The 14,383-nt window shown below is 33.2% G+C and overlaps 1 protein-coding gene, 2 long non-coding RNA genes and 1 pseudogene across 3 annotated transcripts; 1 reads left to right on the top strand and 3 right to left on the bottom strand.

Annotated features, from left to right (window-relative positions):
- Positions 1-1,639: 1,639 nt before the first annotated feature.
- Positions 1,640-2,749, bottom strand: LOC123219747 (protein PLASTID TRANSCRIPTIONALLY ACTIVE 14-like). The gene is made up of 4 exons (XM_044641729.1): positions 2,643-2,749; positions 2,388-2,549; positions 1,933-2,070; positions 1,640-1,774 (listed from the first exon to the last, which is right to left on the bottom strand). Exons 1-4 carry the CDS (start codon positions 2,697-2,699, stop codon positions 1,640-1,642), a joined length of 492 nt encoding a protein of 163 aa, XP_044497664.1. The 5' UTR covers positions 2,700-2,749.
- Positions 2,750-3,839: 1,090 nt separating this feature from the next.
- On the bottom strand, positions 3,840-6,714 carry LOC123218553. Its single transcript, XR_006502717.1, has 3 exons — positions 5,892-6,714; positions 4,444-4,556; positions 3,840-4,224 (listed from the first exon to the last, which is right to left on the bottom strand). It is a non-coding gene; the product is annotated as an uncharacterized LOC123218553 (long non-coding RNA).
- Positions 6,715-8,237: 1,523 nt separating this feature from the next.
- LOC123218554 lies at positions 8,238-9,285 on the bottom strand. The gene is made up of 2 exons (XR_006502718.1): positions 9,192-9,285; positions 8,238-8,682 (listed from the first exon to the last, which is right to left on the bottom strand). It is a non-coding gene; the product is annotated as an uncharacterized LOC123218554 (long non-coding RNA).
- Positions 9,286-10,448: 1,163 nt separating this feature from the next.
- Positions 10,449-13,140, top strand: LOC123218544 (annotated as a pseudogene).
- The last annotated feature ends 1,243 nt before the right edge of the window (positions 13,141-14,383 follow it).

Below are 14,383 nucleotides of genomic sequence, written 5' to 3'. Positions count from 1 at the left end.
AAACTATAATTCAATTAATTTTATTAAATAATATATATTTATAATTAATAAGTTCAAAATACAATCCAAACTCAATGAAATTATATTTTCCAATTAGGTTTAGTGTGGTTTGATTTGAAACCTAAAATGATTTGGGTTGGTTTGAAAATTTTCAAATCGTTTCTTTTTAGTTTGGTTTGAAAAGATTTACAAATCGCACCAAACTAGATCATCTACAGCCCTATAACATTTAAAACATAATGGGGAGGTTTTTGTGATTTATGAGTCTTATCATTTTTCAGGAGATTAAAAGCGAAGAAATTAAAAAAATAAAACCGAAAATATTGAGAAGAAATTTTAAAAGCCAAATTTCTGAATGAGCGCTTAATCCCTCTGCTCGCTCCTGTCGCCAACGACAAACCGACCTCTGCCGCCATCGATGGCGAAGCCATCCGTCGTATGCTTTCGACTCCCGGTTGCATCTTCCTTTCAAAATTTGGGTATTTGCTCTTGCTTCTTAAGCTGCCACAAGTTTCTAGTTTATGTTTATATGCTGTTCAAAGTAGATTTTTTTTTTTTTGAATTCATGGTTTTCAAAAGTTTGATGCAATGGGTTCCACTACATATTTAAACATGGATTCATCTTTGTAGTTTGCAAACTAATCTGGTTTGAAGGACCTTAATTGTATTTTTTATTTTCAATTTTGAACTATGGTTTATGCATTTTAAAATGGTCAATGGACTATTTCTTACCTAAGTTTTAGCTCGAATTTAAAAGTACAACCACGGTAGATGAAAAACCCAAATACCTATCTATCCCTAAACTTCCGTTAAAATTGTCATTTAATATAAGGGCAAAATTTTCATTTAACAATAATATATAAAACTATATAATCATATCTTATTTTTTCCTCAGATTTTACAAATTAACATTTCACCCCAAACCTTAACTTTGAAATGTGACTTCTCCCCTCTCAAGTCTCAAAGTTTTTTTTTTCACTCCTCCCTCCCACCATCGGCGGTAGTCGAAGGGCCCAAACTTTGCTTGACAACATTCGTCATCCTTTACTAGACAATGAAGCGTCGTCTAGATCTCTGAATGACAAAGCGTAGTCCAAGGACAACACTCGTAGTCCAGATCTAGGCGGCGGTTGTCATCCAGAGGTCCTTCTTTAGATGATGACGACTCATTCGTCTATCGTAGGGTTGCCATTCGCAGGTGAAAGTGGCCAGATTTCAAGTTTTGTATCCTAAGGGGGAAAAGTGAATTTTTTAAAACTTAATTTTAGGGAAAATTGTTAGTTTTTCAAACCAAAAGGAGGAAATAAGACATAATTTTAATCATTTTAATATTACTAATAAATGATAATTTTACTCTTTAACTCTAACACAAAATTTGCGGTGTGTCTTAACGGATTAAAACTTGAGTGGATTGAATTTTTCATCTGACACAAGTATATATTTGTTAGTTCACCAAAACTTGGGTGGGAAATAGTCTTTTGGCCTTTTAAAATGGGTAAAACTATATCTACTAACAACATGAACTAATTTGTTGAAGTTACTGTGGGAAGCATAAAAGTTAAGGACCAAACTTAAATGGTAATACATACTGATGCAATTGAAATAAGGTTAAGAGCTTATCTCTAATTTTAAAGAACAATCAAGTTACCTCTGGGTTAGTTGAGTTAATGATATCAAATATTGGATGGCCTATTGGCACTATATCTGGGAAAAACATCCATGGGAGTTTCTGCCTTATGGTTATCATCAACTCTGGAGGTATTTCCATGACTACCTGTGCAGTCAAGTGAACAATCATCCATACATAAGGAAAAATCAGATATTAGGATCATAATGACAACAAGAAACACCAATCATGATAGCTAATGCAATAGCATAGCTATATATAGTTCCATCAATTATATTTGTTCCTCTGCAAGCAATGTAACTCACTCTAGCACGACGACGTGGTTCAACATCTTTAGAAGCATACACTCCAAATCCATCAGGCCCTTCTTTGAATTCAATTCCATAAGCTCTCATACTTCGAACATAACCTATCTTATAGAAATCAGGGTCTGCTGGCTCCAACTATTTACCAATAACAAAAAGTATTAAATTCAGAAACAAGGGATACAAGAAAATTCATTGCTTTCAAAAACAATTTTGCAGATACATTCCTAAAAATGAATATAAATTGAAAAAAAATTTTTTTTAAAAAAAGTCATTTTTCTCAGTTTTCTATAATTTCAACTCTTAGAAACGACACCAAACTTTAACTATCTTCAAGCAAAATATAACGCTTCAAACAAGCTTGATATAAATTGCACTATCCTAAGCTTGAGTGATTATTAAACTTAAGCAAAGTCGAAAGGGTAAAAATTAAATAGAAAAAGGTAAAAAATTACCGCATCAGGATCTGATTGTTCAACTTTGGGAGGTTGAAAGAGTGGAAAAGGAGGAGACTCTACAGAAGGTTTGACAGGCCTGAGTTTGTTCTTGGAGTTATAGCTGAAACAGCAACTGGGTCTCTCTGACCACCCATAGTGACCATTTTTATGCGTCAAATTCTGCTATTACGCACACACAAAGCAAAACAATTACAAAGGCTAAACATCTATGCGCATATAAAATAATATAAAGAGAGAGACAGAGAACTGGACCTGGGAATTGGAGAAGAAAGAGCGAGAGAGATAATGAAGAGAAACTGAAATAGCCATTGGACAGAGAAAAGAAAAATCTCATTAAAAGTTCATGTTTTGAAAGCTTGTACTTTGAACTGGGTCTCAGACTCCACAAGTTCTAAGTGACAGCGTTATCCAGATCAAGCAAGTTACAGTTTCTGCCTCTTGAAAAATCCATTAACATATCCATAACAAACAACGTTTTAAGATTCGGTGAAGGGCCGACCCAAGTTTTTATAAGTTGACCGATTGGACTAATGAAACATCTAAATAAATATTAAAATAATATATAAAATAATTTTATTTAATTAATTACTAATGGAAAATTTAAATTACATTTAATTAACGTCATTGGACTATTTCCTCTCAAATTTTAATGTGGAGATAAATATATATTTATAATATTTTAAAAACTTAAATATTTATCCATAAGTTAATTTCTGATAGAATTTTTTAGTTGAAGCAAAGATAAAATTGTTATTTTACCACAAAATCCTAAAAATTTATATCATTTTCCCTTTATATCAATCTTCCCACCAGATTAATTTTTATGATTTGTCATTTTCATCTCTCTAACCGGATGCAAATGAATCATCTTCATCCGACCAATAAATCGATGTTAGACAAATTTTTTGATATTGATCCATCCAAATTTGAATTGTTCTCCAAGCACAAACGAATGAAAATGGTGAGAAGAAGCACATTCACCGAGTGACGGATCTAGATGATTTGTCATGTTCATGGCTAGAGAATGATGGCCACGTCTTCGACTAAGATGCAAGAGAGAGTGCTGACAAATGAGAGGTTAGTTAGAGAACGTCGTCAGAGAAGGAAGGGAAAGAATGAAACCCTAAAAAGGAAAAAAGTAACTTTTCAAACTTTTGAATATAGGAGAATTTTTAGATTTTTAAACTATAGAAAAAGAATGAGATAAAATTTTAATTATTTAATATTATGAATTAAATAACGATTTTACTTTTATAATTAACAACAAATTTTAACAAAAATGACACACTAAGTGGGTGTTTAAATTTCAAAAACCCCACGGGTGTATATTTATGTTTGCAATAAAACTTGGGTTAAAAATACTTCTTTAACCTTTAATTAAAATCAAATTTGTTAACTATATCCATTTGCAAGGTTTCGGATGCAAATTTCAGGCTGGTTGAACTGATTGGCAGATAGTATCAAAACAATAACAAATAAAAATTATAATCAACATGATTTCAGTAACAAAAGGCCGATATCAATATTCTCAACATTGCGAAGTTAACCAAGATGTTTTTCGTAATGATCCTCATTATGAATTCGATTCATACTTTCTGCCAGTCAAAACATGTTCCATCAATGCCTTTCTCCAGTCTTTAAGCATCCCATAACGAATTTAGAGTGACAACACTCTGCAGCTCATAGAAACTTTGCCAGCAGATTTCTTCAACAATCTTTAAACATGCAATAACAGCATCAGAAGCCGCTCGGTAAAGCTCTTTCTTCGTGTATGTGTGAAGCAGACGGTGATTGAATAGTGTCACTCACTTGAGTTCCGATAGTCCAGACGTACCTGATGTGTAAACACAGAACTCATTCAGTAATTTCAGTATATAAAAGATGTTTACAGATTTCATTTCTAAGGACATCTAATTCTGTCTTTCTGAAGTAAGAATGTTTTTCTGTAGAAATTTTGACGTCTTTTTATGAAATGACTGTGCCTTCACCTCATTTTACTATTTCAGGCCACCTAAGTCGACTCATCAAACAAATAAATTCAACTAAAGTTTACATCGGTTACTATGCTTTTGCTGGTCCAATACTTGCTTGCTCATATCAGAAATGGAGGCTGTGAAAAGTTGATGCATTGGATCCTAGTAGTCCTTCACAAGCTGCACCATATTCCTAAATGCAAAGGAAAAAGTATAAAAAACATAGAATTATGTTTAAATGCAAAAATGAAACATATGGAACAGAAGTTACAGTACGATTGTTCACCTTCCACTGATTTATTTAATATGACCCCAATAAATTTTGGACATTCCACTTGAATTTAGAATATAATTCAGTAATATATACCCTTTGCATATCACTGAAATTGGGTTTATCAGGGACGACCCATCTTCCCAGCTTGTAGTGACAAACTCAACCTAGTAGGACACTAGGACACATATATAGATTTACACAACAACATATCAGCAAGTGTTCACTTCAATATCTCTACCTTAATTTATCTTTAACCCCAGCTGGTCAACTGATCAAAGTAAAGCAAATTTATTTCAGAGAAGTTGAAAGCAAGGGCTGTCTAAAGCAAAAAACTCACTTTAAAATTATTTAGTTGTATAACCATGTACTAGGATGGAAAATGACCAATGGGATAATCGACCTAAAATACTTGCTTCACTAATCGAGCAATGGATCGAATGTTTATTACAGTTCGTAGGTACTAAAGGGAATCTGTGCTAGTTTCCTAATCAGTAGCAGATGCTACAGAAAATGCCACAAGTAGATACAGAGAAATTTTCCTTTGACTAGATCAAGTAAAGCATATCTCAAGTCAAACGCCAGTCATCTTGCTTACAATCCTTTTCCTTTTTTCCCCTAACCGCTTGAAATTTTCTATGAATACAGATAATGTTTACTTAACGTATATGCTATAAGAACTTATCTACACAAATTTGTGTCATGGATATGCACATATCATCAAAAGAAAAAAGTATCCATCCAGGCATCATCGTTAAATTTCTTACAACAAAATTTTTTATCAGCTTTTGTTGTCTTGCAGATATTGGAAACTACAAGGAATTTTTGTACCCAATTCAATGGTTATATATCTTCTCTAGTCTCCACCGGCTATCAACAAACAAACTCAAGCACAATGTCAGGTCACCAAATACAAGCAACAACACCAAATGCTACACGAGCAAACATCGAATCATAGTAGAATCAGACATCAATTTGAAACTAATATAATCCCTTTTCACTCAGTATAATCATTTCAAGATTTCAAGAACTTCCTTCTTTTGAACACATCAGAATAGTATTAGTGTAACTTAAGATAAAGAAACTCAAGCTCATCATTGAAACAATGTAATTTCCATTTCATCAATTCAATTAATCTTAAAGTTCATTCCCACATCATTATCAAGTTAACATATTGAATTTATGGAGGAATCTTATACAAAACTATAAACAATAAAATCCCAAATACACACAAAATGTTTTTCAATAGAGACTAACCTGCACTGCACTAGTCCGTCCAATTAGAAAGAATCTGATCCAACAAGGCCAAGAATTCCTTCAAGCCCTCCCCTTCACCCTTGTGAGCTCTCCTCAAAGCTTCATTCAATTCCTTAGCCTCCTTAATTCTAGCTTCTTTCAACTAACTCCTAAAAGCCCTTCTCCTCGAACCACCTTTCACCGCCAAATTCATCCACAAAATTTCTCTCAAAACCCTCAAAGCCTCCGCAACCCACGACTTCTACACAACCCATCAACGAAAACCTCACACACCACCGTCTCCACTTTACATGGAGAGCCAGTCCTCAGCATTTAGTTGTGCACTTTTAATGCCTCTTTTTGCCTGCTCTTTTTGAGATATGAAGACACAAGAAGTGTGGTGATTAATGTGAGACGTGAATGTGCTTGCGAGGTGTGTTTGAGTTTGGTTAAAAGAGCCATGCGGAGGACCAAGTTAGGCTGTTAAGTAAAACGGAGAAAGAGAAAGACTTGGGAGGTGGGTTTGTTAGTAATGCTGTGAGAGTAAGATTAATGGAGGTGTTTATGTTACTTTTGAGGCATAAGCGTGGTATTAAGAGGTGGATTTTGGCCAGCTCTTGTTGGGTTAATGGTGTTGTTAAAGTTGCAGTTTTGGGTTCTGGGTTCAATGAAGGTTGTGCGACTGTTGGAGATGATGAAGAAGATTGAAACTTTAAGAGCTTCGAGGAAGAGGAAAAGATTTGGAAAGGTTTTGCTCTAAAAGATTTGATTTTTGCAGCCATCAGGAGATGTTGAGTTACCAGTCTGGAGTTGCCATGGGTTTTCAGTATTATAAACCTGCTATATTTTAGAAAAGCACATCATCGTGACCATCATCCACCGATTTTTGTTTTAAAAAAATTAATAAATTGAAATTAACAAAATGGCTGTCTTCTCATAAATGAATTCACCCTAAGTTGTTTAAATTCGAATCGAATGAATAAGTTTAACTTAAAAATTGAATTTATTTTTATAAATAAATTGAATTTGAATCAATTCAAATATTTGAATTCCAGTTGATCATAATAAAATTCAAAGTTAAATTATTTTTTAATTAAATTCAAAATTTAATTTGTCAATCTCAAACATATTTTAAGCCAACTCTTTAGATTTAAATTAATCTTAAGTAGATCTTACTAAAGTTCAATTCAAATCGAATCTAACTTTACCTTTTATTCCAATCAATGATAGAGACTTGGTATTATAAAACTCTATGCTTTTAATAATTGGACAAATAAATAACCTTTTATTTTAGGGGTGGATACAAACTCGATGAGTCTAAACACCCTTTGAATTAAGTTTGATTCGAATAGAAAATGATTCAATTTGAATTGATAGAGCCAAAAAGTTTGGTTTGAGTTCAGCTCAAATGAAAAATGGTTTAACTCAATTCTGTTCGAATTTGACTTAATTTTGAAGCTCGAATCAATTGTTCAAATTTATAGTTCAATTCAAATTCATAGTTCAAATTGATTATTCAAATTTATAATTCAAAGTCACAATTCATTAACAAAATAATTTTGTTTCACTCAAATAATATTCACAATATTAATTCAATCCACAAATTCAAGTCAAATTAAGTCATGAATTCAAATTGATTTGAAATGAATAGAGTCACGAATCTGAACTATTGATTCAAGTTATAAATTTGAATCAAATTGGATCGAATACTTTATAACTTAAATTCAGTTCAATTTAAAAAATGAAATAAATCTTCTAACTAAGATTTTATTTGAATTTAAATTAAATAAATTTGAACCAAATTAAAGTACCCCAAGCTAGCTTGGGTCGTATATGGGCCTACCTTTATTTAAAAATAAAAAAGGGTTAATGAATAATGACATGCATTTGGCTATCATTATTTGTAAGGGGAGTAGACGGAGACCGCAATAGTCTATAGGGGTCCTCCTGAGATTACACAAATCATATTAAAATAAGGTCGTCTTTCAAATCCCGCGAACTCTGTCAGCCCTCTGGTTGATTAAATCTTGGGCCGTCGCTGCAGTCGGTCACCGCCACACGCGCCGCCATTCTCCGCAATGGAGGTTTGTCCTAATTTTTTCATGCTTAATCTTTTTATGAGTTAAAGAAAGGTGCATTCAATCTGGCTAAAACTCAGTTTAGTAGATCTAAGTAAAAAGACATTCAAGACTCAAAATTGAAGTAAAACTGAGCTGTGCTTTTGATTCGTTCATGGGTTGATGGTAGATTTGAAAAATTTTCCCTCGTTTCTTTCAAGGATTAATGGTAGATTATGATTTTGATGATTTTTCTAATAGTTTTTGCTTGAGATGATTTTGTATTTTTCTATATTGTTACAAGGTAAAATTATTTATAAACAGTTTGTGTAATGGTGAAGATGATGAGATACATCATTGTATTGAGATTGCAAGAGACGATTTAACTGTACTTTTGAAGAATCTGTGGATAACAGATCGGCCCCACTCACTGCAGCTTTCACTGCTTCCTTTCCAAGCTTGTAACGTTGAATCAAACTAGGACATGACTTCAATTTTAAACAGCTGCCCTTGTTTGCTTTATCTTCATCCTCAATGATGGCTTTTGCTACCCTTTCGGTGAACTCATCAACATCACTCAACCATTTCTTAACAGCTTTATAAATCTCTTCCCCGTCTTTCAGCCGACTCTACAGGTTTCTGCACTGTTTCTCTTTTATTTCGGAGATCCTCAACTTGATTTTTGAGGTTGTTGATGTAGCTCTGGTACTTGATCACATATGATATCTGCTGTTTAAGCAAATCATATGCCGAATCTGTAGTTTTTCATGCAAGTTTCATGGCAGCACTCGTTACTATTTCCTCAGCCATTGCTGATAAATACTTGTACACACACACACTCTCTCTCTCTCTCTCTCTCTGTTTTTTTTTTTTTTTTTAAATTTTCAAGTAAGGCTTCAATTAAAGGGTACTTAGGAGGCAAGGGAAATGAAAGAAAAAGAATTGGACAATGTTATATAACAAAATAATTCAGTAAATGTTTGAGAGAAAAGCTTAATGAACAAGATCTAGCTTTACACTGAGAATAAAAGCAACAGACACAACAAATAAACAACAAGCAAAGTTAAAGTTTTTAAGGGCAAACCCTAAATGAACGTAGTCTAGCTTGTAGCAAACAGATAACAACGAGAGGTTGAGAAAAATGCTAAATGATAGAGAATTGATGGTTAAAACAGGGGAAAGGAAAATTATAGAAAAGTAATTTGAAACAATAAACAATTAAAGGAAAGTAATGAAAGGGAAGGTTTAGAACAAGTACAAGTACAGCTTGATGGCTTGATGTGTATGTTTCTCTCAAAAGCAGAGCTAAGTTTTCAAGCACCACCAAATGCTTACTTTACTAGTTGTTTGCAGGTAAGAAGCATCAATGGTTCGATGAGCGTCGGAAAGCAGATGAAGAAACTGAAGAAATAGAAGATTCCAGGCCCGAGTGACCTTGTGCTTTACTCTGCCTTGAAAAACAGAGTGACTCACAATTTCACACCCAAACTTTGGCTTACTATCATTTCACCCATAGAGTATAAAAATTACACTTGATCATTCATTTGACAGAACCTAACTCTCTTATTGGAAAATACCCTTGACACAACGTAAAAAAAGTTAAACTGCCGTACTAACCCTAAATATTTTACTTTTGAAAATTTATCATCATTATACCCTCAAAATTTTTCATTGGTGAATTGGTTACATCTTGTCTGGGAAACAAATGTCAATATCAACTAATTTTATTTTTTCTCATTCTCTTTTTCATTATTCTCCCTCATTTTTTTTATGGGCACATTTATATTGATAAAAAAGAATAGATAGAAGGAATGGGATGGGATAGTTTAATATATGTTTTTAACCACTCATGTCTATTTTTTTTTGTTATGAAGCTCGTTCTTCGATTATTATATCACTAATCTATTTTTACTTCTTACATAATAATACTTCTCATACGATCATACCTACAAATAAAACAATAAAAAAATAACAATTATAATACATATAAGTATAAAGTTTATGAACGAGAAGATAATGAATGAGATTTACTTTTAAGATAACATAATATGATCATCATGAAAAAACCAACAATATTGTGATATTAATATTTTTGCAGAATTTATATTGATATCATTGAAGAATATAGTTTCTCTAAGCAAAGCAATGAAAAAACTATTGAAATAATAAAACAAGAGGATATCAAAAGAATTTAATTACAAAATAAACATGTATTTTGAAAATATTATAAATATCTCATAAAAATTTTAAAATTTTTCTTATATATTTTAATCACGGTATTAATTTATTAAAAATATATATTATTTTATATTATATATATATATATTAATTTAATATATTTTTATATATATATATCTTTTATTTATTGTGTAATATCATAGGACAATGTGTCATAATAATTGACAGAATACTATGATTTGGATTATATGGGACTAATGTTACACACTAAGGCCAGCACCGGCACCTTAGTGTCCGATTTACCTTACTTTTGTCGCCAGACGTTGAACTTCGCTCAACACGAAAAGGACCAAATGTCCTGCACTCAACCTCTCATTTCCCTCTCTTTACAGCCGCACACTTCCCTCCAAACCCATCGCCCACCCGCCACCGCCACCACCACCACCCACTTCCCATTCAAGCTGCAACGCGTCATGGGTCGAGTCTCTCCGCTCCAACCAATTCCAGGAACCATTTTCGCCTACATCGAAATGACCCGTTCGGGTGCCCGACCCGATAAATTTGCTTTCCCTGCAGTTTTGAAGATCGTAGCGGGTCTTCAGGATTTTAATTTGGGGAAACAGATCTATGGTCATGTTTTCAAATACCGGTACGGGTCATCTTTGGTGACTGTAGCCAATTCTCTTGTGAATATGTATAGTAAATGTAGTAGTGTTTTGTGGGCAGTGTATAAGGTGTTTGATAAAATTAGTGAGAGAGACCAAGTGTCTTGGAATTCAATGGTTAATGCATTGTGTCGTTTTGACGAATGGGAGCTGGTGTTAGAAGCGTTTAGGTTGATGTTGGGTGATGATGTAGAGCATAGTTCTTTTGCTTTGGTGAGCATGGCGCTTGTGTGTTGAAATTTGCCAAAGCGCCAGGGTTTGAGGCTTGGGAAGGAAGTAGATGGGTATAGTCTAAGAGTGGGTAACTGGAAAACATTTACCATTGTTGCTCTGATGGCGATGTATGCAAAGTTTGGTAGAGTTGATGCAAAATTTTTGTTCGCGTCAGTCAAAGATCGTGATTTGGTTTCATGGAATACAATTATAAGCTCATTGCCTCAAAACGATAGGTTTGTAGAAGTATTGTGATTTTTGAGTGGTATGGTACGTGGGATTAAATCTGATGGAGTCACAATTGCAAGTGTGCTTCCTGCTTACTAACACTTGGAGATGCTAGGTAAGGAAATTCATGCTTATGCATTGAGAAATGATATCTTAAGGGGTAACTCTTTTGTTGGTAGTGCTTTAGTTGATATGTATTGTAATTGTGTAGAGATTGATAGTGATTGGCGAGTTTTTGATGGTATTTTGGATAGAAAAAGTGCACTTTGGAATGCTATGATTACTGGTTACGCACAAAATGAGTATGATGAGGAAGCATTGAAACTATTCATTGAGATGGAAGAGGTTGCTTGGCTTTGTCCAAATGCCACCACAATGGCAAGTGTTGTGCCTGCTTGTGTGCATAGTGAAGCATTTCCCTGCAAAGAAGGAATCCATGGATATGTAGTAAAGCGGGGTTTAGAGAGAAACCAATGTGTACAAAATGCACTTATGGATATGTACTCTAGATGGGGGAAGATAGAGATTTCAGAAACTATTTTTGACAGCAGGGAGGCTAGAGATGGAGTATCTTGGAACACAATGAACACTGGTTACACTATTTTCGGACATCATAGTGAGGCACTTCTTCTGTTGTGTGAGATGCAAAGAATGGAAGAAAAAATGAGTGAGAATGATGAGGACAATAAGGATGAGACATCAATTTCATTGAAGCCAAATGCAATTCAATAACCCTCATGACAGTTCTACTTGGTTATGGTGCTCTGTCAGCTTTAGCAAATGGTAAAGAAATCCATGCTTATGCCACAAGAAATATGTTGGTAACTGATGTTGCTGTGGGACTTGCATTAGTTGACATGTACTCCAAATGTGGCTATTTGAACTCATTTATAAGAGTTTTTGACCTGATGCCTTTTAGAAATGTGATAACCTGGAATGTTGTTATCATGGCTTATGGGAGGCATGGTAAAGGAGAGGAAGCCTTAGAATTGTTCAGGAAGATAGTGATGGAAGGAGCTAAGGTCAGGGACGTAAAGCCTGATGAAGTTACTTTTATTGCCGTATTTGTAGCATGTAGTCATGCAGGGATGGTAGATGAAGGAATAAACTTGTTCTACAGAATGAAATTAGACCATGGGATAGAAACAACACCGGATCACCATGCTTGTGTTGTTGACTTGCTTGGTTGGGCAGGTCAGGTGGAGGAAGCATATCAACTCATGAACACAATGCCTGCAGAGATTGATAGAACTGGTGCATGGAGTAGCTTGCTTGGTGCTTGTCGGATTCACCAGAATGTTAAAATTGGGGAAACTGCAGCTTATAATCTCTTTGATCTTAAAACTTGACCTGGCAAGCCACTATGTTCTCCTCTCCAATATCTATTCATCTGCTGGACTCTGGGCAAGGCAATGGATGTCCGGAAGAAGATGAGAGAAATGGGAGACAGAAAAGAGTCGGGTTGCAGTTGGATTGAGTTTGGGGATGAGATTCACAAGTTTATAGCTGGGGATGGATCGCATGAACATGGTGAGTGGCTCCATGGATTCCTCGAAATCCGTTCCAAAAGAATAAGAAAGGATGGTTATGTGCCTGATACTTCTTGTGTTCTTCACAATGTTGATGAGGCGGGGAAAGAAACTTTACTCTGTGGACACAGTGAGAAATTGGCCATAGCTTTTGGGATACTCAATTCCCCTCCTGGAACCACCATTGGAGTTGCCAAGAACCTCAGAGTTTGCAATGACTGCCATCTTGCTAGTAAATTTATATCGAAGATTGAGGATAGAAAAATCAACCTTAGGGATGTGAAAGAGGTTCCATCATTTTAGAAGTAGAACTTGTTCCTGTGGAGATTACCGGTGAAAAGCTTGATTGTTTATTCTTGCAAGAAAATTTTTCTTGTGACTCCTGGAGAATGTACAATAATATAATATTAATAAAATAATGAAAAAATTGTAAATCCTACATTATCATTTTAAAAAAGTCACAAACACCTCTAAAATTTTGGAATTTTTTGTTTACACTTTTATTATATCATTATTTTTTCTAAAAGAAGTATATTGTTCCATATTGGTAATATGTATTGTATCTTAGGATACGTATTGTATCATGTTACTTCAAATACATTTTATAATATGTATCATTTTTCACATGTATTGTATCGTATATTGTAAGATACTGATAAATAAAATTTTGACAATATTAACAATGTTTTCACATAAATTAAATAATAATGCTATGTACAATCAGTTTTAACTTTTAAGTATTCAATTGAATACTCAGATTATATAGATTGATATTACTTTATCTTTTATTCAAAATTACATAATTATATAATGACATATCTTTAACTAATTGGGTACTCAAAATTAGATACAAATAATTTTATTGAAAATTAAAATATGTTATTCAACCAAATAATCTAATATGCCAAGATTGTTAGTGAATTTTTAATTTGTAATGAGTTAGTAAATATCACCAAATTGTCCCATTATTTACTTTAACATTTAGGGTGTATGTGATTCGGTTCAAATTATAAAATCGGATCAAGCTGTTTTAAAATTACAGTTTAGTTTGATTTAATTTGTGAACTAATTTGGTTTAGGTTTATAGATTTTTAAAAATTAATTTTCATTTTAGGTTGTAGTTTGAATGATTTTCAAACCAAAATAAACTGTAAATCGTATTTTTTAATATATATATATAATTATATTTGATAAAATCTTTTAATAAGTAATTAGATATATAACTTGCTTTTTATATTTATTTTATTATTATTTTACATATATATTTTATATTTATTTTACAAAACAATAATTTAATTATTTTTATTAAATAGTATTTAAAAGTAAATACTTAATATTTAAACATGGATTCATTTTTGTAGTTTTTATTATTATTTATTGTAAGTGTATATAGTTTTATTATTTTAAAATTACCGTTGATGTAATTGCCATTGTTCGTCAAGGAAAGATGAAACTGAGGATGATAGAGAATGCTAAAACCTTAATTGTGAAGCCTTTTTTATGCCCCAATGTTGAAGCTAATATTTGTTATATTTTTTATTTAATATAATAAGGAAAAAAACTGTGCGTTGACTAAGAGAAATATTGATGGAGACTGATAGAGCTGAGGGTCGTACGCCAAATCAATTGGGACCCTTGTCTTG

Source organism: Mangifera indica, chromosome 6, assembly GCF_011075055.1.
Source record: "Mangifera indica cultivar Alphonso chromosome 6, CATAS_Mindica_2.1, whole genome shotgun sequence".
NCBI lineage: Eukaryota > Viridiplantae > Streptophyta > Magnoliopsida > Sapindales > Anacardiaceae > Mangifera > Mangifera indica.
The sequence above is the reverse complement of the archived record's forward strand: the minus strand, read 5'-3'. Positions and strand labels throughout refer to the sequence as shown.

Bases quoted from the DNA above. Each gene is read 5' to 3' on its own strand.
- LOC123219747 (XM_044641729.1), bottom strand. From the start codon at position 2,699: ATGGCTATTTCAGTTTCTCTTCATTATCTCTCTCGCTCTTTCTTCTCC. The intron at 2,071-2,387 runs GTAATTTTTTAC...ATTGGTAAATAG, and splicing joins AACAATCAGATCCTGATGCG to TTGGAGCCAGCAGACCCTGA. The intron at 1,775-1,932 runs GTGAGTTACATT...TTGACTGCACAG, and splicing joins AACCACGTCGTCGTGCTAGA to GTAGTCATGGAAATACCTCC.